Source organism: Ambystoma mexicanum, chromosome 4q, assembly GCF_040938575.1.
Source record: "Ambystoma mexicanum isolate Mex_15411 chromosome 4q, UKY_AmexF1_1, whole genome shotgun sequence".
Lineage (NCBI taxonomy): Eukaryota > Metazoa > Chordata > Amphibia > Caudata > Ambystomatidae > Ambystoma > Ambystoma mexicanum.
In genome coordinates this window covers 102,445,983-102,472,959 of record NC_090928.1, presented here as the reverse complement: position 1 = coordinate 102,472,959, position 26,977 = coordinate 102,445,983, and the positions used below count along the sequence as shown (strand labels likewise).

The following is a 26,977-nucleotide window of genomic DNA, read 5'->3' as shown; positions in this document are numbered from 1 at the left end:
GCATTATATGTTTACGCACAACCATCCCAGGACCAGCATAAGGTCTCCTGCACAACCTCTTAAAGGTCATTCACTGTCAATTAGTTAGCAGTCTCTCGATGCACCTCTCAACTTAGGGCTGATACTTACCCTGCACAGCCAAGACCCACAACAGCGTACAGCAGAGACCTACAGGACATTGAGAGAGTGGTGTGCCTTGGAGAATACAGCGCACCTCTCCCACACTCCCAGGAACATCCCCAAATTTCCTGAATCCATTCTGGTGCAACCTCAGAAAGGAAGATGTTTCCTCCCTCATATACCTGCAGGACAGGTACTCTCTTCTGTGCTATGAAAGAAAAGGCTTATTTCCCTTTGGCTCAACTGCAATACCCATCAATGGAGACGTCAGTGAAGGATCTGGGGCTGGATAGTACATTACCTCTGTGGAGTGAATGGGGTTCACATTATGTATCAGCTACATAAGTTATGTGGGGAGCGACAGTACACCATGACAGGCTGCAGCAAACGAGTATCTTTTACTAGCCCACATGAACTCACAAACTGCCATTGAAGCCCAAGAGTGACATTTCTTCAGATTACACAATTTTGGTTGAGCAGAAATGTTGCTAACAGACAGTGATTGTGAGACCAAGGATACTTTCGACAACGGGTTCATCAAACACAAAGTTGGCAATGTGAGAACATGGCAACAAACAAGAAATTAACCACTCCCCTTGCTTATTCAGCAATTGATAACTTAATTCAGCAATTAAATGGGACGTTTTCTCTCCAACCATTAACTTCCATTAGAACAGTCAGGAGGGTTGGACATCAATAGGAATTTTGAGTGTGTTTTTATCACTATCTCAGTTAAACCAATGTGTAGACTTTTGCCCTTATCTAGTTTTCTCATGACAAAGGTATGTTTCTCATGACAAATGCATGGCTCCCACAGGCAAGGCCATCTTGAGGAATTTTGGCGTATGGCACAGAACAATTGGCCCCCTCGAAACCAAACAAATTGTGGGATGTGCTGTAAGTAGAATAATAAGCATGTTGTATTTCAAGGGCACTATTAGCAGTCCATGATGAAGGTACTTGTGTTCTATCAAAGTACAAGACACATTTTAACAATAGCAGCCATGGGGACAGCCCACATGCCCTAGAATGGACCCAGGGCACAGATCAGTGGTCGTATCAAAAAGGTGCACATGTCCCAGCACAGATATAGAACACAGATTAGATATTTTCCCCCCCTCCTTTCCCCCATGATGTCTCCCTGTGCCCCCTCCCCTCACACCCCCATCTGGTCCCTTGTTAGTCTCACTGTGCCCCCCACACCCCCCCTTCAAGCCCTCTGTGCCCCTCCTTGTGTCTTCCCTGATCTCTTCTCCCGCTTCCCCTTCCCTCTATCCCTTTCTTCCAAACTCTCCCCTACTCCTTATCACTGCTGGAGTTGTTTTGATTCACTATGGTTTCACCATCACTGACCTGTTGCCAACACTTGGATTTGACTCTATGGACACATTGATTCTTGATGCTTCACCTTCTCAACTCTCATGCTGGACCTCCTTGGATCTCATACTCTGGGTAGCCCAGAATCATGCAGTGTCCATCGTCATCTTGAATCCTTGCCCACATTTCTGTTCCTGGCAACATTCTGTTTTATTGACCTCTGCAACTGTAATTCGCTCTTCTCTCTGCTCTTTTTCACTGTTTATTCTCTGTTCTCTCCTCCACTCCCTCTCTCCTCCCACCCTCCCTTAGTTTTTTCTATGCACTTATTCTATCAGAATTGTCCCTGTGAACAGGGTGAGAGGCAGTAGAGTGGAAAGGAGGGTGGATGAAATTCAGGATGCAGGGGGATCGGATCTGGAAGGAAGCGGGCCGCTTTGCAGAATTTTATGAGGGCTATATGCTAGGTCCACGGAGAAATCAGTGGAGGAAATGCAACATTACCTAACTGAGCGAGGCCTCCCCAGGCTGACGGGTGCAGAGAGGGATGCCCGGGAGGGGGAGATAACTGGAGAGGTGGTGCTGGGAGCCATCAAGAGGTTGAAGGTGGGGAAAGCCCCGGGGGAGGATGACCTCACAGACGATTTTTATAAGCAGTTCCAGACAATCCTAGCGAAACCACTAGCTAAGCTGTTTAATCAGATAACGCGGTAAGGTACCATACCAAAGACATTCCTACAGGCCATGTTCGCAGTTATACCAAAATCAGGAAAAGACCCAGCGTTCTGTGCCTCTTATAGGCCAATCTCCCTCCTGAACGTTGATGTTCAAATTTTCGCCAGAATCATGGCAACACGCTTAGAGGCGCACCTCCCCCAACTGATCCATCCGGACCAGGCTGGGCTTGTGCTTAACAGGCAAGGAACAGATAGAGAAAAACCCTCCATGTAATGTATTCCCAGATGGTAAAGTAGGGGGGGCGCTCCTGCTTTGCCTAGACGCAGAGAAGGCATTCGACCGGGTCAGTTGGGCTTTCATTAGGGAGGTCCTTGTAGCCTTCGGGGTGGGCCCACAGTGGATGGGCTGGTGTCGGCCCTTTACTCAGAGCCTGCGGCTAGGGTTGTGGTTAACGGGAATGAATCGGGGTCATTTTCACTGCGGCGAGGTACGCCAGGGATGCGCTCTCTCCCCGCTGATAGATGCACTAGTGATGGAGCCATGGGCAGCAGAGGTTAGAGGTGATGAAGGCATCGGTAGGGGGGTACATTGCAAGATAAGTCCTTTTGCTGATGATGCTCTACTTTACATTACTAGGCCATCTCAATCGATCCCTCATGTGCTAGCCATCTTGGAACATTATCGGAAATTGTCGGGCTATAAAGTTAACTTGGGGAAGTCAGTGATGTTTCCGATTGGAGGGTTGCCGGATGAGGAACGGGAGTATGTGGATGGGCTACTGTTCAGAAAGCAGAGGGAGATGTTCCGGTATTTGGGGATACAGGTGACACAGCATCTTGGGGATCTGTTCTCTAATAACTTTCTCCCCCTGTGGATGGCGGTAAAACGAGACATGGAAAGGTGGGCGAGACTGGTGTTTTCCTGGATGGCACGGCTGAATTCTATCAAGATGGTGCCTCTCCACAAATTCCTCTTTTTGTTTCAAATGTTGCCGGTGCACGCATCCTTTTGGTTAGAGATAAAGCGATGTACGCTGCGGTTCCTTTGGACGGGGAAAAAGCACAGGATCTCCTATGGGGTCCTCACCAGGCCAAAGGAGGAAGGGGGGGGGGTTCCAGACCTCGCCACATATTACAAAGCGTCTCAGCTGCGAGTCCTGCTAGACCACTTAAACCCAGGATCAGGGAAACAGTGGGTGGCGATGGACAATGAAGTATTAGCTCCAGTCACGCTGGATGAGTGGCAGTGGTTCCCCAAGGTCTGCATCCAAAATAGAGTCCTGCACCACCCGGTCCTGGAGGCTCTGTGGTCTGTGTGGAAAGAGGGGGGGGGATAACAGATGGCTTACAACATGGCAGTCACCACTAAGTTGTATATGGGCGCCCCCTCTTAGGGATGGGATCGAGGAACCTTTGGCATTTCAATCCTGGTACGAAGCAGGGCTCAGTAGGGCGGGGCAATTGTGGGTAGGCGACAAGTTCATATACCGGAGGGAACTGGAGAGGCCTTGGGAATAGGTAGGGTATCACTCTGCCGCTTCCTGCAATTGAAAGGGGTCCTGACGGAAGGAAAGTGGGGGGTAAACCTCAGGAGGGAACGGATGGATTTTGAGCAATTCCTTTTTTTAAATTACTATCATTTGAGAAATCATACAAAATAAAAAAGGTAACATGTACAATTTCTGATTACACAACAGGGGTCCAAAGGGGTAATAGCTGGGTTATATAAATTAATACTCTTGGTAGCCCCAAGGGAACCCCCCCTTCGAGACTCCACTGAGGTCGGGACCTGGGCAGAGATATTGAGGACTCACTTTGGACCCATATGTGCAGACGAGCCCCAGGCCCTGAAACTGTTACACAGATGGTACTACCGCCACGGTCACGATAGCCCGGATGTGTGAAAGATATGACCAGCATTGTTGGAAGTGCCACTGTGAAAAGGGAGATTATATACATACGTGGTGGGGTTGCCCCATGGTGCGGGTATACTGTAGTGAGGTTTTGCCTTGGATGAAAGGGGTAGACGGAATTCAACAGGACCTTAACCCCTGGCTTATTCTTTTTGGGGTCAGCACGGAGGAGGGGCCTGAAGTGGACTCAGGCCATATGTCTCAGATAATGCTGGTTGCTGCACAATGTTGTTTGGCCCAAAAGTGGAAAAACTCAAGAATGCCTGGGGAAAAGTAATGGGTTTCCATGATCAGGGTCATATATGACATGGAGTATTTAACCCACCTATTAGCGGAATCCAAGACTAATTTCGAGGGTATGTGGCTCCCTTCCTTTGAGAAATATGGACCGGAAGATCGGAAGGCCGGAGAAAAGAAGGGGGAAGGAGTGGGGAGGGGGTAACTCACTCAATGAGAGGAGACACTGAAGGACCCAGACTGAATGGGGGTGGCAAAGGAGAAATATTCACCTGCCCTGCGTTTGGGCATACCCAGAAGGAGAACCTTGACTTTGAAAGGAGATGTCACTGTGTGTCAACTCTTCGGTGGAGTATTGTGTTGAAACATAGCATGGGGGCATGGGGGGAGGGCGACATTGTGTTGTGGGGCTATTGAGAAAATCACAGATTGTTTTACGATGTTAACATAGAAAATGCCAATAGAAATTAGATTTTCCAAAAAAAGAATTGTCCCTGGACCTAGTATGATAGCAGAACATGTTTGGCTCCTCCCCACTCCCTTACTTGTTTTTCCAAACACCCCCCCCCCCCACCGCCTCCCCTCCAAGACTATCTGAAATGTCATCAGGCCTAGTACGATAGTCACTTGTTTTGTTCCTCTTCCTCCTTTCTCCTCCCATCTCCCCCACCTCCTGTAATTCTCTGGCTCTACCAGAAATGTCGTCGGGTCTAGTACGGTAGTCACCCGTCAAGTTAAGGAACATTGTAACAACTTTTCCCAAAGCCAAAAGGGAAGAATATTCATAAAAAGTTACGTTATGTTGATTTATAGCGTGGGGCAGTCTCCAGGCGCAAAGTGAATGTGGTTTAAAAGAAAGATCATTGGTACATGAAAATTATAACCAATGTTGCCAAAGAAAGGCAACTGAGGGAAATCAAAGAAAATCAAAGGGGAAATCAAAGATGGCAGAATAGAAGCCCTCCTTGTAACAATTATCAAGGGGGAAAGGAATATAATCTCAATTGCCTCGGGCACATGACTCGGATTGAGAGAAATTGTTAATGTGTTATGACTTATTGATGAACAAAGAAATAGAAGCTAAGGGAAACCCCTTAACAAATGATACGCTCATGCTGGGTCCTCATTGAGAATTACACCAGTTTGCACTTGATCATACTTTCTTATGTAGTTCCTGGATAGTGATTCATCAGTTCAAATAAGAAGGTAACCCAGTGTCGCGTTTATTACGTCATAAAAGGCTATATGCATCTAGGAAGTGTCCAAAGAAGGGTTGCCAATGCATTTCGGACCATAGTCCGTCATCAGGACTGGACACTGTTGTGTCAATAATATGGTTGTAATACAATAGCATTTAGAAAATATAGGACCAGGTGTCCAGAAAATGATTTTTAAATGTAGATAAAAATAAATTAATTTTATACATTCAAATACATACCCCGCGGTAGATGAAGTCAACATAGAAAAAACAGATAAAGTACATAGTCACAATCAGTCCACATTACAGATAGATATGTTGCCAAAGCAAACAAAAATTGAAAATATCTTCAAATAGAAAATTGCAGTGTAGTTATCTGACTGCTTTAAAATTACAAAGACATCTAAAGAGAATGGAGAAAATATCGAGGATTCAGTGTGAAAGTAAAAATGACTTATTGATTAAACAGTTTTTGATCTTACTGTTCCTCATTGAAGATGGAAGTGTGGAAAGTTTGAAGCAACCTCACCACAGAGTACTTGTAGTAGTGGTAGGAGTTGTATCCTAGCAGGTGAGTATACAAGGAAAGTGACTATTACTGGTTAGTCCTGGCAGGTTAGAGGACCAGGAAGAAGATAATTGAAGTACTGCAAAGTGGTAGAAGATTGTAGAGGCAAGAAAGTGTTCCATTAATGCGTTTTGATTAACTCTGAAAAAACATCCTCACCAAACGTTATTGTTTGTGAATAAGAAATGTAAAATTGGTTGTTCTTCCAAGAAGAGAAATTATATTGAATACTGACTGGAATTGTGAAGACAAAGGTTTATCAAGCAGGAAATGTGGAACTTTGACAAGAATTTTGAGGAGTGATAAATCCTGTATAGCAATAAGACAATTCAATTGCCAAAAAGACTTATGGGCTGAAAAGAACTTCAGAAACAGAACATGGCTATTGAAAAGAACTTTCTCTATTTGAACTTTGGTTTGGAAAATCCTGGATTCAATCAAGGATACATGATTACAAAGTTTATGTTTGAATATAATTGTTATTTTATTGAGTTTGAATGGTGTGATGAATCCTACCGCACCCTCACTAAACCACTGCCTAAAGTCTCCTCCTAGGTGGCCAGGTAAAGGCAGATGCTTCCTGAACCTGACCTTAGGGTTGGTATTCTGCGAGAGGATCACCTGTGAGGAGAAAAGGCTCAGGGAAGTGAGAGGAAACCGTGGGTTGACAGTATGTGCCTTGCTCCAAGGAAGACATATCCCAAATGCCAAAATATTTAATTGCTTTTCGCCACAATAAACGAGCTGTTACACATGTTGAACACCTTAATGTGGGTGAAATCAGCCAGAACATTGTGGTATAAAAATGAATACCATCTCTTCTCAAACCCATTGAGCTAGAAACCTCCCTAACTCCAAAGGGGGTAATGAAAGGAAGCTTGTGAATAATAGCTGCCAAAAGCATAGAAAGACTTATTCCTCTTTCCAAACCAGACGGATGAATAATTTGTGTAATACTCCTTCAATAAATATTTTAGAGAGCGCAAATCAATTCATGAAAGCAGAAAAGGTTAGAAAAACAAATTTGTTCAAAGGGACTAGTGCCATAATTCCCTCAGTACTGGGACGAGGAAGAGGGATGCAGAGGAACACTGCGGTAGGAGCGGTCAACTAATTAATGTAGATGACCTACACCTGAGGGGGACAGAGGCATAAAAAGCCCCCTCAGGTGCAGGCATTAGGAGAGGAGAAAGCAGCACAGGCCGTGTATGGAACGGAAAGTGAAGCTGGATGCGAGAGAAGACGCTGGGACCACTAACGCCAAAAGCGGTGGCTGGCCCTGACAGTCTTTGCCTCGAGTTATCCCTGTTGCAGAGGTTGCGCAGCAGGAAGCATGAGAAAAGTATGCTTGCCCAGTGAAGACTCGTTGTGCAGAGGCCCCGCAGCGGGAAGCAGAAATAGCAAGGGAAGTGTGCCCTCCTTAGAGGTTTCACGTGGCTGGGTTGCACGTGACCCTCTCCGGAGCAGAGGAAATTCCATTTCCAAGTGGCACAAGCAGAGGTGGACTGGAGGAAGCTGTTTTTCAGATTGCAAGGAGCCACAATGACAGAAGACCTGCTAACACCAAGCAGAGCATGAGAGAGCAACTTACCCGGCCAGTTCCCAGCTTGCAATGGACTCTGGAGCGCTCCAACGCTCTCTCCGTGTTCACGGCAGGCAGTTTCACTTGTGTGCGAGTGAAAGAAGCAATAGTTACATTTTGAACACCGTACTGTTCGAAAATAAAGAAAGTTATACTTATTAAATAAAAGTGACTATACAAGAAAGCGTGTGAGTTTGTGGAATGCCCAGAAACCCCGTACCCAAGCCAAGAGTATTTAAAAACTCAGCAAGACCAATACAACAAACATTACTTAAGGCCAGAGGTGAATATTGGAAAGCGCAACTTGCTGCTCATGTGTTGTGAAATACAGATCATCAGCTGACACAAACACGCATTGCCAAAGCCAAGACAGAAGTACAGAAAGACCAAATTCTGATCCCGATTTGGATGTTGGTGAAAAAGGGAAAGAAAGGTGGCAAACAGGCTGCCCTTCTGGTGAAGGTTATCCAGAGAGAGAGAGGAGTAAAGTTGCAAAGGATTCCTAAAGAGCACTAAAGTGATTCCTTGTTTCCCCCGAAATGGATTTAAAGTTTGATGCCAAAGAAACCTTGTGAAGTAGTTGTTGTTCCAAGTTGGAAGTCACCACTGAACCACACATTGAAATAAGATCTGTCGAGGACCACATTAGCATCCGGAAGCTGAGGTAGCACCATGAACACTTCAGTTCCACTGTCACGACTTTTGGTACCTACTGACCATTCCTGGCAATGCCATTATTATCTACATTTGAGGTGGCTGCCCAGTTTTTAAAACCCTTGTTTTCACAAACCAAGTCTCAAACCTGGACTATACTGAAGCAATGTCAGTATTGTAACTAGTTCTTTTGGGGCAATTACATTGTTTTGTATCATAAGCAGGTGCCCCTTTGATCAAAGTTTACATATTCAAGTGTATCAACTTTATATAGAGGAATGCAGAGTCTGCTTTACTGGTATTTGTACTGTAATATGGAATATGAACACAGGTCTCTGCAAAAAGTGCATTTCAACTTCAGCTACTGTATGCCATCACTATATTTCCCAAAGAAAGGAGAAAACACTAACCATGTTGTGATAGTGAATGCAACACGTGTATTTACTTCAGTGAACACAGTGCACATAACAGAATAATTAATCATATCTGAACTTCGTTGTCGACAATAGCCAGGCAACAGTGTCATAGCCTCAGCTGCATAATAAAACATGCCATTAAATGGGTTCTTTTTTTTCTTCTGTGCACTGATGGATATTTATCAGGCAGCCAGGAAAGTGTCCGTGGCCCCTTTTGCCCTTCCAATAAGACATCACTGCCAGTAGGATTGGATGATTTTCCAAGGTGACAAAGAATAAAGTGGGGTTCCTTAAATAAAGCATTAATCTGTGCTTAGAATGGTAATGTTATCCAGTTGTAGCTCTAATTAAATATTTATTTCAAAATGTTGGGATTATTGGTAATTTCTGATAATTACTTTGTTTACCAGAAAATGTGAATTAAATCTTCAGAAAAAAGCAATAACTCGGAACCAAGGTTCATCATTAAGCTGCAGACTTTGGTTATTGGGAAGGATGCAGGTGAGTTTTGACTCTGATGATAGTAACCTAGATCCTAGGTTGGTCCTGGATCAATAGATTCTTTGGTCATGTCATTTAGGCAAAACAGCTTTGAATATTTACTGAATATTGGAAAGGCACTCTGAGGATTTGGCTTGGTCCAGATGGTTACCAGAATCATTGTCATGCAATTTTAGGTCACTCCGGAAGTCTGCCTACATTTGCAATTTATGTTTATGCCCTATGATGATGGTATGGAAACGTTTTTAAGTATCATAATAATGGAAGTGTGTATTGGAACCTGGCTTGTAATTTTCCCTAATGAATACTGTGTCAGTATACATGTGTTGGGTAATTTGACAGGAAAGACTTACACTATTTTAGTGGTGCTCATGAGATCTCGATGTGGGTTTTCAGATTCTAAATTATATCGGTGTGCATACTATTCAACATTTGATAACACTTAAGAGGGATATTTTGTAAAATACAACTTTGGGAGTCTCCTGAAGAATAAATAGGGAGAGATGCTCACTATGATGGTATGACTGACGGAAGAGCCTTGATGGGCTCAAATAATGATTCACCGAGGAGCCTTTTAAAAATGGCTGCCTCGATGTGGACGTCCGTTTCACCAGCAATGCACCCAGTGGACTGCCCGACTTCGACTACATCTGATTGGATGGCCTCTGAACAATGGTTTCCAAATCCAGGGAGCCGGCAGGCGATGCCTGCCCTCTACAAAGGCCCACTGCTAAGGCCGTTGGGCTCATCTCCTGACTGGCCCAGTCAGGCCATGGAAGGCACCAGGCATCCTCAACCCGTAATATACGTTATAATCTGCCTCTCCAGAATGAAAATGAAACTTTCTGCGCATCTGAACCTCCCATGGTATGCATCCATTTCCCCTTCCACTTTCCTTACGGGTTGCGTAGCTCCCCCTGTGTTAGTCACACCAGTCCTCTCACCCTCCATACTTTTAGCCCCTCATCTGGAGACATGGCACACACAAATCTTGAGCTGCACTGTGGCACCTTGCATAGACAACGCAAGGTTGGCACAGCATTCTTTACGAACCATACACACACAGGCACCCTTCAGATGCCCATTGGCTCTACCTTTTTTGAAAAAGCAGAGGAGAACGTCTACAAGCGCTTTTAGCTTGCAACCCCTGGCCTTTGCTGACCACACAATCAGTGCCTTGGCTGAAACTGGAGACAAATGCACCCGGTCACATGTTTCCTCCGCTCTAGCTAATGTCACTATGACCACTTTAGCAGGTATATACTCCCCACTGCCTAACCATTTGAGTGCCACTTTAACCCCTTCAACCAACAACCCAGCTCTGCCCTTGATACTACGGCCCTCTGACAGAGATTTGCCCCATCACCAGTAGCAGTGATCAGAGGCTTAGCCCCACCTCTACCTACCGGGATTCTTGAAATGTTACTAGCATACTGACCGCATCATTCAGTGGACACAGATACAAGAGCATAGTTTGGGCTATAAACTTTTATTTAAACACAAAAGGGGTTGGCGAAAGGCCTAACTTACCCTATGCTAAGGTTAGGCTTCCCTACCTAAATTAAACTAAGGTTAGTCTGCGTCAGGATGTCCCAAATCAAATGTCTGCCTGTGTCCAAAACGTATTCTTGCCCTCAAATCTAGAATCCACAATGTGCAAGGATGTCAACCAAAATTGAATAAGTGTTCAAAATAATAAGTTCAGCTGGGTGTCTTCCAACTCAGCAAAACCACATTATGGGTTCCCTTCCCCCAAGATTCAGGCTGGTGCACCCAAAGAAAGAGGTTCTTCTACCTCTAAAATGTCACAGTTCACACAGCTTGGTTTCACAGTTAACTTTTTAACAGGCAGGGGGTGCGTCCCAGCCCCTCCTGTTGAATCAGGAGTTCATAACACCAAAAGTTCCTTGCAAATTTAGAGTTCACTGAAGAGAGTTCTCACATATATTTCACAATGGGTACATCCAACCTTCAACAGGCAGGGGTGCGGGGGGGTTTGCGTCCCAGCCCCTCCCATTGATCCACGTTTCAGAAGCACAAGTTTCCTTAATGGTGCACAGGTTTCAATGCCAGAAGGTTCCCTTCCCTAAGCTTCGAGACAGTTCAACAATATGGCCTCTGGGTTTTCCATTCCCAGGACTTCTGCTTGTTAGGATTACCTACTTATACTGAGTCTCAGTCTCTCAATATTCAGAAAAAGACCAGTTCCAGGTTCACTTCACCCTCCTTCTGGTTCCTTGACAGTTCAGTGCTTTCTTCTGATTCACGTTAGCAATCTCTTTCACACATCACAATTTATTATTGGTATTTTCCTTGTCTATTTCAATTAGGGTAACCTCGGTCTAGGCGCAGTTGTCGGACCACACGGCCCACCCATTACAAGTCACGCAAGCGAGAGACATGTCTTCATTTCTGATTGTCTTTGTTGCAAACCAACACAGATTTCCCAGTACACTCACCTGCTAGGAAGCTGGTTTCAGGTCTTTGGCAACTTCTGAAGTTAGTTTGGCTCTCTTGTTCCTTTGCTAATGATTCCTCACCACGTGCATACCATTCCTTGGATTTTCCAGGGCTTGTCTTTCTGTTTCAACAAGAGGGCAATTCATGGAGTTCGGTAACTTCTTCACCTCTCTTTCACTCCTTTCACAAATGCTCATAATTTACTTGTAAGCTATTTAGTCTTTCAAAAGGCTTTATCACAATTGCTTAACAGTTACTTGGTAGGTTATTCAGCATCCCCATTTGCGATTTCCCCAATATTCAAATGTTTCTTCAGACTTCATACTAAGGAATATGGGTGTGCTAGGTTTTGGGTACTGGTTTGTACAAAGTGCCCTGATGCCCTTTATCCCTGGTAAGGCTCACCGGTTGTGGTTGGCAGCTTTGTCGTCCCCTGCGGTAGCAGTAAGATGTAGCGGTTCGCCTGTTTGGTGACTGGGCTTCTCCACGACCTCACTGGTGCTCTCGCTGTCTGGGTCTCTTGCTCCAGGAGGCTCTGCCGCTTCTTTCTTCTTGACCACGGCTTTCCCGGTCTTATGCCTCTCTCGCCAGCTCTGTTTCCATACCTGTCTCCACAGTTTGACTCGCTGTACGCACATGTATGCCAGCCACTGCTTGGGACCATGGCACTCCCTTCCTCCACACCTGCAGCATCTTTAAAATCCTGCTGTTGGGAGTTGACATACCAGGGGCCAATCAAAAAGGTCTGACAACTAGACCGCTGACTGGAGTTCAGTATTGTTCCTCTTAGTCCTCTTCTTCGTCCCAATGCTAGGCTTGTGTTTGTACGCATGAGAGTCAATGGGAAAATGTGTCTGAGAATAACCCATAAAGGTTTGGGGAACTGAGGGAACATCACGAAAGGGAGAAGGGGGATACCATGTCTCATCTGTGGGATTGTTCTCTCTCCTTAAGTCTTCCCTGCTCAGGTGATCCTCCCTCCCATATCCACCCCAAGGTCAGGATCCAAAAGCGATGGCCTTTCCCTGGCCATCTGAGAGGAGGATAACTTAAGGAGAGAAGTGAGGACACTCTCGGATTCCTCACAACACCCAGGAACCAATCCATTAGCAATGACATACTGTTCACAATCCATGCAGCGCCTCTTTCACGTAAGACAGTTGCAATGCAATCATGCACCAGCCCAACCTAGTACAAGTCTTCTCCCCACCTGCACTCAACAGTCGCAACTCTTGCATGCTAATTCATACCCTTGCTAAGCACAGAAAGTCCACACTGAACCTTACTGTAACATCCCTAAAGGGAGCTCTCTAGTGAATGCCAGATCATTATCAGCCCACCCCCTTGACATCTCAGATCTCATCACCTTGAATAATATACATCTATTAGCCATTTCCGAAACATAGCTTCACAATGCATTGGGCACGGCCTTATCCTTGGCCATTCTGCCCAAATATACCATCTACTGCAAAGACAGAACTGAGTCAAGAGGCGGATGTGTAGCCCTCTTTGCCTGAGATTCACTACCCATTAGAGAAGTCTGTAACGCTCCCATTTCATTAGGAGAGCTACTGTCCATGAAGGCAGGTCTCTCACACACATCTACGGTAACCATGCACTTGGTCTACCATGCCCAAGGCCCACGCCTCTCCTTCGAAGAAGAGCTTCTGCACCTCCTCTCCATCTCCAAGCCTTCATCCAAGACTATACTGCTTAGTGACCTTAACCTGGGCCTCAAGGATGAGGCTGACACCAATGCCCTATCCTTAGTGATTTCCCTTGGGGCATTAGGCATCACACAACGTATCACCAGCCCAACGCATTCTCAAGGCAGCATCCTGGACTGGCTAGTGGACATGAACTGCAACATCTCAGTCACTTCCAATCTGTCCTGTCCCTGGACTGATCACAATATTATCCAATTCACTATTCCTGTGGGAAACCTCCCGCCAACCGGGGTGATGTCCATACCGCCTACGCTAACACGAAGCTTGCACCGCATATCCAAAACAGTAACTTGCTATTGCTGAATGAGCTTTACCGCCCACAGCCACTAGCTAGTGACCCTGCTGCTTTGGTATGATATGATATGGCATTTACAACGCGCCTATACACAAGTGTTTCAAGGCGCGACGAGGCAAGGGAGGGCGAACAAAGGGAAGACAGAACAATGATCCTACTAGGCCAAGTATCATTCAGATTGCGCAAGTGCATGGGGAGGGGGAAAGGGAAGAGAGCGTGGGGAAGGGAAAGGGGAAAGTGCAGTACATGGGATAGTAGAATAAATAAGATAAATAAAAACAGCCACTGGTGGCAGGTGCAAGGTAAGTGCAGTCATAAGTGCTGTTAGGGGGACTGTAGGGATACAGAAAACAGTCCCCAGGTGCAGGGGTTGCCAGGGAGGGAGTGCAGGTGGGCAACTGGCGGGGCCTGGGCCCAAGAATCAGAAAGGGTGGCCAGGTAACCAGTGCCGTTTCTGCCAGGAATTTAGCAGGGGAGAGGGGGAGAGAAAGCAGAGGCAAAGATGAAGGTTTTGAGGTGCTTCCGGAACCCGAGATGGTTCTCCTCAAGTTTCACGGAGGCAGGAAGGCTGCTCCAGAGGGAGGCCCCTACCGAAGAGAGAGATCTACCACCAACTCGTTGCTTGGAGAAGTGACCGACCCTGAGGGAGTTGGATGCAGATGAGCGAAGAGCTCGCAAAGGAAGATATTTAGGAAGAGAGAGTTGAAGGTAATGCGCCCCAGGCCTCAGAAGGTCTTGTGGACAATGCAGAGGGTTTTGAACTTAATCCTCGCAGCCACTGGGAGCCAGTGAAGAGATTTCAGTCCTGGAGAGATACGATCCCTGGGCTTGAGGCCAAGGACAAGTCTTGCAGTCCTGTTCTGGATAAGTTCAGAGGGCGGAGAGTAGAGGCAGGCAGATTTAGATAGAGGCTGTTACAATAGTCCAGCCTAGAGACAACCAGGGCTATGGAGACAGTGAGCTTCTGGGAGAAGTAGAGGAAAGGAAGGATACCTCCGAGGAGGTGCAGCTGGTAGTGCGACTTCTTAGAGACGTCGGAGATGTGAGGAGAGAAGGAGAGTGTGGAGTCAAAGATGACTCTGAGGTTTTTAGCCTTGCAGGTGGGAGCAGGAGGAGGGCCAAGAGAGGCCAGCCAGAGAGCTGCAGGGAAGGAGGGAGCAGGTGTGCCGATGAGTAGAATCTCAGTCTTACTGGCATTAAGGCAGAGGTCATTGGCGGCACACCACTCATGGATGGCAGACAGACAGTCAGAGATGAGGGAAGGAGAGGAGGAGGCCAAGGGTAGCCTGAAGATGAGCTGTGTATCATCCGCATAGCACTGAAAGTTGGGGCAAAGAGCGGCAATGCGGTGAGCAAGGAGTGCCAGGTATTGGTTGTACAGCCAGGGAGAGACGTTAGACCCCTGGGGGACACCACAGGTAGAGTCAAAAAAGACATCGACAATAAAATCCTCACACAAGCCATTAACATTGTGGTTTCCCTTACCCAACGTAGAGCCAAATACACCTTGCACCTTAATGCTAGGTTCTCCGAGGACCTTAAATGCCTCCACCTGGATAAAATGTGAGGTGGAAAAAAAATGGAATAACCCATCTGAATCAAATAAAACCTGCTTTACCTCCCTAGTAAGGAAATACAAACAGATGATACTTGAAGCAAAAAGCGACACTATACTTCCAGAATCACGAATGCAAAGTCGTGTTCCCATTAACTTTTCGCAATCTTGTTTGAGTTTGAATCCCCCGCACCAGCTCCAACTAACTGCACCAAGGACAGCACCTTGTGCTCCATTATTCAAAATGCCCCGCTAGATAAAATCAACTTGCTCAATAATAAAATCCAAATAAAAATAAATCACTTTGAGCAGTGTCTCCTCAATCTCCTCTAGTACTGGGCCTCCAGCCTCTGTGTGAAACATATCTCTATTAAACTTAAAACCAGTCACGGAAAGTGAGGTTATCCAGGTCATTAAAGGCCTTAAACCTTCCCGCTGCCAAGGGGATATCTGCCCAGCTGCTGTCCTCACAGACTGTGCCAAACCCCTTGCCCGTTTCATCACCACCGTTATCAACGCCTTGTTATCCCCTCCTGTTCAGTGCCTACCAGCCTAAAGGATTCTTGAGTTCTTCCCTTGCTGAAAAAGCCTACACTTGACCCGGCCATCCCGACCAACTACAGCCCAATCACCACCGTCCCCTACCTCCTTAAAATCCTGGATCGTGCGGCTTATCTACAGATCCAGCTCTACCTGGAATCTAACGATCTCCTGGGACTGCGCCAGACGGCTTCCATCCAGGCTATGGCACTGAATCAGCACTGTTGGATTTAATAAACCAATTGGATGAGATCAAGGATCCCAGCAATTCAGCCCTCCTCCTTCCACTTGACCTGTCGGGAGCCTTTGACCTCGTGGACCACCCAATATTGTATCAACACCTGGCCTTGACAATGTACTTCTCAACCAAAGCCATCACCTGGTTCTCCTCCTTCTTTGACTAACAGATCGATGAGTCTCTTTGTGGGCAACGCCTCAGCCCCTCTTGCTCCTGTTACCTGTGGTGTTCCCCAAGGTTCATGCATTTCGCCCAATCTATACAACATTTTTACCAAACCCTTATTCCACCTCCTAAACTTCCTGGGCATTTCCTACACCAACTATGCCGACGACACACACATCCTCCTCCCTCTCACCAGAAACTATGCTACTTATGCCAACATGTTGCAGTCAGTCTATCAAACCATCCAGGCCTGGATGGCCTCCCACCTGCTCGGTCTTAATAATGATAAGACGGAAATTCTCCTGGTTGGCTCGAAAGCCATACTCCACAAACTGGACAAATCATACATATACTTCACCACTGATGGCATCACCATCCTTCTGTCTAGCAAGGTTAAGACACTGGACGTTCACCTAGATGCCTCACTGTCCCCAACGAGACAGGTCAACACTATTGCATCCTCGGTTGCATATACCATCAAGCTAATTAACGTCAGCAGACCATTTTTGTCCACGGACAGTGGCCTCATCTTTGCCCGGGCACTGATTGTCTCATGACGGAATTATTGCAATGTGCTATTTGCAGGTGCCTCCAAACGGAACAATAACAAACTCCAGGTAATTCAGAACAATGTACTGAGGGCTGCCTTAAACATACCAAGACGTGAACACATTTCACTCGCAGTAAAGAGTGCGCACTGGCTACCGACTCGTGAGCGCATTATCTTCAAAACTCTAACCATCACTCACAAATAACTCTCGAACACAGCCTCTAGGTACCTCTTGCAAAAATGTAAAAAAAGGGCAATCATCATGGCCTACCCACTCCTACCAGTCCCACCGACTGATTACAACAAATTTTCGACTGAAGAGATCCGAGGGAGGGAGCTTGCCAGTCATTTCCTCCAAGAATTTGAACTCTCTTCTCTTGACACTAAGATCAGAACATTCTTCCTTGGTCTTCCGAAAACATCTCAAGACCTTTCTGTTCTCCAAGGGCCTGACCCCTGTCTGACCCACTTAATGCTGTACCTGTTGAATAAGTGATTCTGTTTTCATTGGCTGTTCAATGTTGTAACCAGCACCTTGATGGCTCTGGGTTTAGAGCGCTTAACAAATGCAAAAATAAATAAATGTCAAATGCCGCTGACAGATCTAGCAGGATCAGGCTAGTGCTAGGTGAAAAACCTGGCAATTAAAGTGCAAGACTACATGAACAGAAGTCAGTTTGGCTTTGCCCCAACCGCTCAGATTTGGTGAAATTCCACTGAATGTGTCTGAAAAGACTGGGCAATCAGATGTGTGGACGTTATGGGCAATAAGAGGCAACATATCTTGACTGGTGGAAATGCAGAGTCCATCAAGCCCCTCTCCCAACTCATGTCTGCAGTAAATCAGAGCAGGATTCTTGCTAGTGGCACATAATCGGGAAGCAGATCGGTTTAGGGAGCAGGGGAATCTGCTGTCCCAAACAGATATCCCAACAACTAATCAGGACAGTATTTAGGTCTTCCTCTAGAGCTGTTCCCTAGTGTCTGACCGCGATTATCAGTAATGGAGAGCGACATGTTCTTGGGACACAATGCTTTTTTTAGCGTAAGCAATCAAACTATTTAGAACTTTCCATAGTTGATGGTAGTGTCAGTAATTCAAACAATGCACATAATTTCAGTAAATACTCAAAGGGGAATATCTTATCGTACTAAAGAATAAAATGAAATTCAATGCCACAAGAAAAACAACACAGCTTTATAAGATAAGAACGGATTAACTTAGTAGTTTTATTTTTGATGATCTTTCCTTTCTACCGTAAAAACATTTCGGGAAAAGAAAAAAAGCCTACTTCAAGAAGTCCGTCTCTCTTAGGATTCTCATTGTCTGGGTACTGGTCAGAGTTTTCTTAATGGTCTGGTCTGCATTGCAATTCAGCTGGAAAAAAAAAGAAGAGTCTCAGTGCTAGGACATTTTTCTTCTAGTACTTGCTTTTTCGTCTGCAATATTTTGGCCCAAACAAAAAAAGCAACACTAACCAGTGCATGTGGTAATCAGAAAAGAAACAATTTTAAATACAAGCAATTCCCAAATGGCAACAAGTTATAGGTGAAATTTACCACCAACCCAGGCTTGGAATGCATGGGATAGAAAGGTTGGCCTGCGTGTCTACTACTACAGGTTTCTAACAATCTGCATGTACTGATAGTGCATCAATGCTGTCTCTTGATGCAGGAGGCAAACTCTGCTTTCTGCGATTGATGGTGCCCTCACAATGCTCCAATGTTTTGCAGTTTCTCCATCCGAGCATTCTAAAAAAAACTTATAAAAAGGAATGCAATTCCATGCTCTAGTTTCTAAAGTGAAAACATCCAATAGAAAGGAGCCTGCTGAAAAAAAAATACTCTTAAGTATTTTCTGACACACGCAAAGTGGTATTAAAAATCCTCATCATAGATTTATCAGCACATTTCAACTTGCATAGATTACAGAAAAACAGGGTAAATAAAACACCAACAAAAACAAAGTATGTAATACTGATTTTCACATGCTCGATTAGTCGCAGTTAGCCTGTGAATATGCAATCTCTTTTTTGGTTTTGGTTATGAAACAATTTAATAATGGCTGTCCAAAAGTACCTCAACTATGACTACTTAAGCTCATATAGCAAGTCAAGCTTGTGAAACGCACATGTTTTATGCCAATCTGGAATTAAACACGTTCAGCCTCTACAAAACAACAAAGGCCTAATTCTAAGTTACTCTATCAAAATCATGGTGAACGAGGAACATTTTTTATAGATGTAAGGTTTAGCTCAAAATGGTGTACAACTATCTTTCGACTGTAAAAATATTAGACCACCCACCCCCTCAATACTATCAATCCCAAACGACTTATTTTGTATTAATTTATTCCATGCATTTTATACAACACCAAACGGATCATCTTTGGTTACTTCAAAGCACTTTGTCACAGTTAAACATATGCAGCCGGTTATGATATGATATGGCATTTGTAACGCGCCTATACACAAGTGTTTCAAAGCGCGACGAGGCAGGGAGGGGGGGAACAGGGGGAAGACAGACAACGATCCTACTAGGCCAGGTGTCATTCAGATTGCGCAAGTGCAGGGGTAGGGGGAAGGGAAGAAGTGCAAGGGGAGGAGGGGGGGAGTGCAAGGAGGGGGGAGGGGGAAGTGCAGTACAAGGTAAGTAGAATAAAATAAATAAATAAAGGAGGGCCAGCTGGTGGCAAGTGCAAGGTAAGTGCAGGTAAGTGCTGGGAAGGGGGGGCTGGAGGGATACAGAGACAGTCCCCGCAGTGCAGGGGTTGCCAGGGAGGCAGTGCAAGTGGAGAGTGACTGGGCCCAGGGTCGGGGAGAGTGGCCCAGTTGCAGATTCAGTGCAGTTTCAGCGAAGAATTAGCAGGGGAGAGGGAGAGAGAAAGCAGAAGCAAAGAGGAAGGTTTTGAGGTGCTTCCTGAACCGGAGATGGTTCTCCTCAAGTTTCAGGAAGGCTGTTCCAGAGGGAGGCCCCTGCCGCGGAGAGAGATCTACCCCCAGCACGTTGCTTCGAGAAGCGGCTGACCCTGAGGGAGTTGGAGACGGATGAGCGAAGGGATCGGGAAGGAAGATATTTAGGAAGAGAGAGTTGAAGGTATTTAGGCCCCAGGCCCCAGAAGGCCTTGTGGACAATGCAGAGGGTTTTGAACTTTATCCTTGCAGCCACTGGGAGCCAGTGTAGAGATTTCAGTCCTGGAGAGATACGGTCCCTGGGCTTGAGGCCAAGGACAAGTCTCGCAGTTCTGTTCTGGATGAGTTGCAGAGGGCGGATAGTGGAGGAAGGCAGATTAAGATAGAGGCTGTTACAGTAGTCCAGCTTCGAGAGAACCAGGGCTCGGGAGACAGTGAGCTTCTGGGGGAAGGAGAGGAAGGGAAGAATACCTCTGAGGAGGTGCAGCTGGTAGTGTGACTTCTTAGAGACGTCAGCTATGTGAGGAGAGAAGGAGAGTGTAGAGTCGAAGATGACCCCGGGGTTTTTTGCCTTGCAGGTAGGAACAGGAAGAGGGCCAAGAGAGGCCGGCCAGAGAGCTGCAGGGAAGGAGGGGGTGGGTGTGCCGATGAGTAGAATCTCAGTCTTACTGGCATTAAGGCAGAGGTCATTGGCGGCACACCATTCCTGGATAGCAGACAGTCAGAGATGAGGGAAGGAGAGGAGGAGGCCGAGGGTAGCCTGAAAATGAGCTGGGTATCGTCCGCATAGCACTGAAAGTTGGGGCAGAGAGCGGAGATGCGGTGGGCAAGGAGTGCCAGATACTGGTTGAACAGCCAGGGGGAAAGATTAGATCCCTGGGGGACACCACAGGTTGAGAAAAAGATGTCAGAGAGGAAGGACCCCAGTTGGACCTGGGAGGGTCGATTGGAGAGGAAAGAGGTCAGCCACGCCAGAGCCTGACCAGTGATACCCAGATTATCACGGAGACGGTTGAGCAGGATGGCATGGTTGACAGTGTCAAAGGCAGAGGAGAGATCAAGCAGGATGAGAACACACGGAGTGTTGGAGTCGAGATTCAAGAGCAGGTCCTCACGGATGTTCAGGAGAGCAGTTTCCGTGCTTCTGGCGGCTCTGAAGCCAGATTGATGGTCATGAAGACTTCCAACAGATTCAGCATGGAGGTTAAGCTGGGAGATGGCCAGTTTCTCCAGGAGCTTGCCCAGGAAGGGAGTGATGGAGATTGGGCGATAGTTAGCCGGGCAGGAGGGGTCAGAAGAGGGTTTCTTAAGAAGAGGGTGCACAAGGAAGTGCTTAAGGGGGGATGGGAAGACTCCAGAGGCGAAGGAGTGGTTGCAAAAGTCAGCCAGGGCCGGAAGACAGGTAGTCGATGTGGTCCTTGATAGTTTTGGAGGAACAGGGGTGAACCTGTTTAGACGAGACTTTCATAGATCGGACTTGTCTGGAAACCTCGTCAGCAGAAAAAAGGGGAAAGGCAGAGAAGGAGGGAGGAGGGGTGGCTGCAGAAGGGCCAGAGTGTTCCCATTTGGGTGAGAGACCTTCATAGCTTGCATTTGTACCTTAACAAGGCACACACAGCGTAGCGAAGGGGGGCAATACAGAAGTCTGTGGGAAGGAGTACTTCAAATGTGCTTTTGGATGAGGACCACATGTTTAAGTGATTTGAGGTTCTGTGGTTAGAAAGGGATAGGCAAAAAACACTTGAAGGGGGACTCCAAGCAAAATATTTCCACGACCGTGCTTGGAAAGAACACGTATATATGGAGCAATTAAGAGGCCGGGATATGAAAACTAATTCAGGTGGCAGGCAAGACTACACAAGTTATATGCACAACCAATCATTAATTATGCCAAGTTGTCACGCTCACCTGATTCCCACGGAGGCGCAGGTCTGGCTTCGAGTGCTGATGCTTCTTCAATGGTGAAGCGCAGGACTCTGAAGATGGACAGGTAGGGCCCCTCTACTCTGGCTTCTCTGGCTCGCAGGAATATTCCCCTTAGGGTCTGGAAGGATGAGTTCTCCATCCTGCTTCTGATGCAGGGGCGCGTTGAAACCCAGTTACTTCACTGGATTGAGGTTTGATGGGAGTTCAAATAAGCTTGACCATTCAGGTAAGGCGCTGTAAGAGTTCTGTTGCAAGTTCAAAAGTTCAAGCTTAATAATAATGTTCATTGTCTTATTGCAGCAAGCGCTAACGCTTATGTCTTTTTCCCCTTAGGGGCCGGGGTTCGGAATGCCGGAGATATGGCGCCGAGCCGAAGTGAAACGTGCAGTTCCAATAAATGACAGGTAAGTTCTGGATGAGCGTTCGGTTAATGTCTTTGCATTCGCTCATTCAATGTCTTTGTCTTTTTTCCCCATAGGGGCCGGGGTCCGGAATACCAGGAAGCGGCAGGACCCGAAATGAAATGGGAATGACCCAACAGGTAAGTCTTAGAAGGAAACTGAGCTTTTCCTGTTCCCTTCCTTCTCTCACCTTGTGTTCTTGTCTTTTTCTCTCTAGGCTCTGGGAAGTGGCTGCGGATCTGGATGATCGCTGCTGAAGATGGAGGTGCCCAGGAAAGGTGAGTGAAATGCAGCGCTGCAGCGATCGAAGCGAAATGCTTTTAAAAATGATGTCTTCCCTTTCAGGATCGTCGGTGTGATGTCTCCGTGATACAGCTTTAGCAGGTAAGGTCTTCTTTCTCTCCAATTCTCTCTTTATCTCCCTTTGCAGGTAACCCAGGATGCTGGCAGGCGTGGCTGAAGTCCAGATGCAGGATCTGACACGGTGAGCGTCCAGCTGCGAGGAGCAGAACAACGCGAAGCGTGAGTTGCTGATCGGGCGTGGTTTAAATAGCTTTGGAAGAAGTTCCAGGTATGTATCCTTCCACTGGTCAGGTATGTGTCCTTCCCCGACCACACCCAGGTGGAAAGTAGTCCCACAGGTAAAGTAGTTCCATTCAGGCCTCAAGAGGGCCTGGATGTAGCAGCATGGTCTGCATCAGGTAAGTGCACATTAAAACACTTGAGCACATGTCTAGCTTTATGAGCCTGGCGCCTAAGGCGCCAGGACAGGGGTCCAACATGAGCCTGGCGCCTAAGGCGCCAGGACTGTGTCCAAAGGGCTCCAGCTTGGGCCCGCTGGCACTTCCCTGGGGGGAATGATGCCTGCCTCTGGGGTTGCTGGGTCGGACCTGGCTCCTTAGAGGTAGGCATCATGACACAAGTAAAAACATGGCACAACAGGAGGTGAAAGGACTCAATTCACATCCAGAACATATTGAAAAATAGATTTATTAATTTAGTAAAAAATACCATAAGAGTTATAAAATCTCATAATGTATCAAAAAAACTGAAAATGATAAAAAAACATTCAAGGAGTACTGATAACTGATTGTAAGGTACTCATCACCACATATAGTGTGCAACAAAACCAGACCCACTCATATCACCGCTGACTCCATCCATACTACACTCATACATACCTAAAATGCATACCTAAAATACAATGGTGATCCCAAGAATACAAAAAATGTACATAAACATAAGCAAAAAAATTTAACACAATTTTATAGCACCATTCACAAATTCTAGTCAGTAACAATCAATGTATTGTTAGAAAGATGTCTCAAGTTTAGAGGACTAAGTATGTCAAATTAATTAACATTTGAAGCAAAACAAGAGTAAAGAGATCAATCAAAGAACCGACATGTTTCTTTCCATCATCATGATTGAATTGATTGTGTGGAAATTCATCAGGGTAAATAAAGGCCTGAAGTCTTCGGGGAAAAATAGTACTGGATTGTCGCAGAACAATGTGCAACAGTCTTGACCTGGCCCCTGAACAAGAAAACAAGAATTATTGGTCTTGTACCAATTAAGTTACATGAGTACAGTATCAATCTGTATAACGCTCTGTCAAAGGGCGTGGTTATAAGGTCAAAATAACCTCAGAAAGAGGAATTCACCTATAAGAGGTCACAAACTAAAGATGAATGGACCAGTAGGGCATGGGACCTAAATGAATGAAGTACCAGCCCAATGTTCAATGTAAGAGAGTGGGAAAAAAGTAGGAAAAAATATACCAAACATGGCAGGAATGGGCAACATAGAACGATACCTAAACTAATAGCTGTAATAATTAGAGGGCAAAGTTCAAGACAGTATATCACTTACTCCGTTATTAACTGACTCGTGTAATAGAAACACGAAATGTTGAGCCCAACAACTGCGTGGTCACGTGCTATTCATTGAAACACACCCTACAGAAGAAACACAGGAGTAAGCTGTAAAAACATAAGTAATAAACGTGTGGCAAACCAGACCTGAATGATGCGCTAGCTGTTACTATCCGCCATATCCTAACAAAGATGGTGACAGTCGAGTTCTAACAAGGAATGGCTAATGGGATCAAGACCAAAGACACTTACTTGTCAGAGGAACGTAGGCAAGACCATTGTGTAGAATTAGACAATGCCTTGCCTAATCGCACAAGTAGGAAGAAGGTTGCTGGTGCCGTAATTGACGCTGCAGATCCGTCTCAAAACCGGCTACTAGTAATGCCTGTCAAGTGAACCAATAAACACTCTTTCCATCAATGAGTCGGCAGACAGAAAGAATACAACGAATATAAACGACACAGAACTCTGCGTTGTGTCAAGAATATAAACGACACCGAACTCTGTGTCATATCAAAGAAGATGTGTCCGCTGTGACAGACGGTGTCATAAAAAAGTGGGTGAAAAAGAATGAAACAGCACCTCCACGGCAACAGCAAATATCATGAGCCCGTGCAAAATGCGAACACTGCGTGGCTTGGCTAGATGCAGATAATGCTCATGCACACAAGTTTGTAGTCGCATGATAATGAAGAACGAACGTGTGCCTCGTTCCTAAATAACGAAGTCAAACCTCCCATGCTCACTAGCACCGGCACATGCATAGGGTTATACTTACCGGGAGCGGGTGCCCGACTGATGCTTCCGACCGCTTCATCTCTGAAATGGTAGAGGGACTAACGGAAATGTCTATGGCTGCTCTTTATGTAACGTGAAGCATCCTGGCACTGCTCGTAAGGAGTAGCAAGATAGAAGAGCATCCCGACGGCCATGTTGAAAAGGCAAAATTGAACCACCAGGAATATTAGAAACCTGAGCGCCAAGTAGGCTCAAAGGACAGGCCAGATACACAGTCCCGATCATGATGAGATACAATAATAATGGATAAGGTTGAAATACTCATAAATCGGTGGTTCAACGGGAAATGGTAATAAAAAAATGAGTTAATAATTATTGTGTTTCAATTACACCCACACAATTATAAGGCAAGATCGAATTTTTCACTCAAACCAATCAGATGGCTTTTGGTTAAGAATATTAGCCTCATTTCTTCTTTTACCAGAATGTTTCTGCTTGTATTGCAACCATTGACAGTGCGTATTTTCTTAAGAACTGGCCATTTCAGATCTTCACAATTGTGATTATTTGTCAAAAAATGTCCGACCATAGGGGCAGTGACGTTTTTATTTCTGATGCAGCTCTTATGTTCGGTTATTCGAATCTTCACTTTGCGTTCAGTTTGTCCAATATACAATTTTGGGCAGGTGCACCAGATGGCATATATAACGCCACTGGTGTTGCAATTGGTGAATGCATTTTGTTGCCAAGGTGTTCTAAGGCCTATATCCACAAAAGTACTAAGTTTAGTGAAAGAGCAGCACTTACACATGCCACACGGGGCATAACCCATCGGTCTATGAAGACCCCATTGTTCAGTGATGGTCCGTTGAGAAGTTGATTGATCACTAATATCATTCCTCGTTATTAGTTCCTTCAGGTTGAGTCCACGTTTAAACGCACATCAGGGTGCCGGAACGGGATTGTTGCCCTTAGATAGAAAATGCCAATTCTTCCTGATTATACTTACAATCTTGTGTGACAATGGATTGTAGGTGCTCACAAACACTAAACCATCTGGATCGGCTGTAGGTGATCTTTTCTTATACTCTAATAGAGCTTGTCGATGGTTATTAGAGGCCCTTTTGAGAGAACGTTTAACAATTTTCCGAGGGTAACCTCTTTGAATGAGATCATCACTCAGAATCATGGCTTCCTCCCGGAATATGTCTGGATTGGTACGGTTTCTCTTCAACCTCAAAAATTGGCCAAAAGGGAGGTTGTCACAGAGTGTTTTTAGGGTGGAAACTATCATATCTTAATAGAGAGTTCCGGTCGGTGGGTTTATGGAAAGGTTTGACTTGTAAAGTATTGTTGATGTTGTTCACTACAATCTTAAGATCTAAAAAGTCATTTTTTGTCTGTCAGTGGTGGATGGTAAACTGTAAAAATGGATTAATGTCATTTAACCAATCAAAAAATGCCAGTAGTTGTTGTTCGTCTCCATGCCAAATCATCAACACATCATCGATATACCTTTTCCATAAAACCTGATGTTGGCGAAAGATGTTGTCCTCACTGTAAATACTTTGTAGTTCAACTGAGTTGACATAAAGGTTGGCCAAGGTAGGAGCCACAGCTGAGCCCATGGCAGTGCCATGGATTTGTTGGAAAAAAATCACTGTTAAATTTGAAGTAATTTTCAGTAAGTGCCAATGAAGTGCACCACAGTATAAAAGAATTAGGAGTAATACCCGGTGTACATTTTGCCAACAACAATTCTTCAATCATGTCTAGAGTTGAAGATTGTGGAATTTACGTGTATAGAGAAACGATATCCAGAGTAACCAGTATATCTTCACTGCTGTTGAAGGGGAAGTGTTCAATAAGATTAATGACACTAGTGGAGTCTTGTATGAATGATTGCATCTCTGTCACATAACCCTTAAGGAAGGAATCTGCAAATTTTGTTAAGGGTTCTAATAAGGAATTCGTACCTGATACTATTGGTCTTCCAGGTGGATTAACCAAGGTCTTATGGACTTTAGGTAAAATATAGAATTCAGGAACACATTTAACCAAATATGCAGCCTCTTTTTTAGTAATCCATTTCCTATCCCTTGCCTTCTCTACCATCATGGTGATCAGTGCTTTTAATCGGGCAGTGGGGTCGTTGCTCAATGGCTTGTAAAAGCTAGTATCTGCCAATTGTCTGTTACATTCAGAGATGTAGTCCACGCGATTGAGTATGGCAATTGCACCCCCTTTATCGGCACTCTGGATTACAATTGATTCATTGTTTTTTAATACGTTAATGGCTTGGCGTTGTGAATAGGAGCAATTTTGCAAAGTGCGTGTCATAGATGTTGCATCTAGGTGATCTAGTTCTGACGTCACTCTCCGTTCAAAGACCTAAGACTCAGGACTGTGACTA

General features: G+C 45.5%; 1 protein-coding gene across 2 annotated transcripts in view; it reads right to left on the bottom strand.

The window, feature by feature from the left end:
* Positions 1 to 26,977, bottom strand: part of DZANK1 (double zinc ribbon and ankyrin repeat domains 1) — a 1,110,268-nt gene that overhangs the window by 849,528 nt on the left and 233,763 nt on the right. For both annotated transcript variants that reach the window (XM_069607537.1, XM_069607538.1), the window contains exon 7: positions 18,006 to 18,091. In XM_069607537.1, coding sequence (XP_069463638.1) covers positions 18,006 to 18,091 — 86 coding nt within the window. The remainder of the gene's footprint in view (positions 1 to 18,005; positions 18,092 to 26,977) is intronic.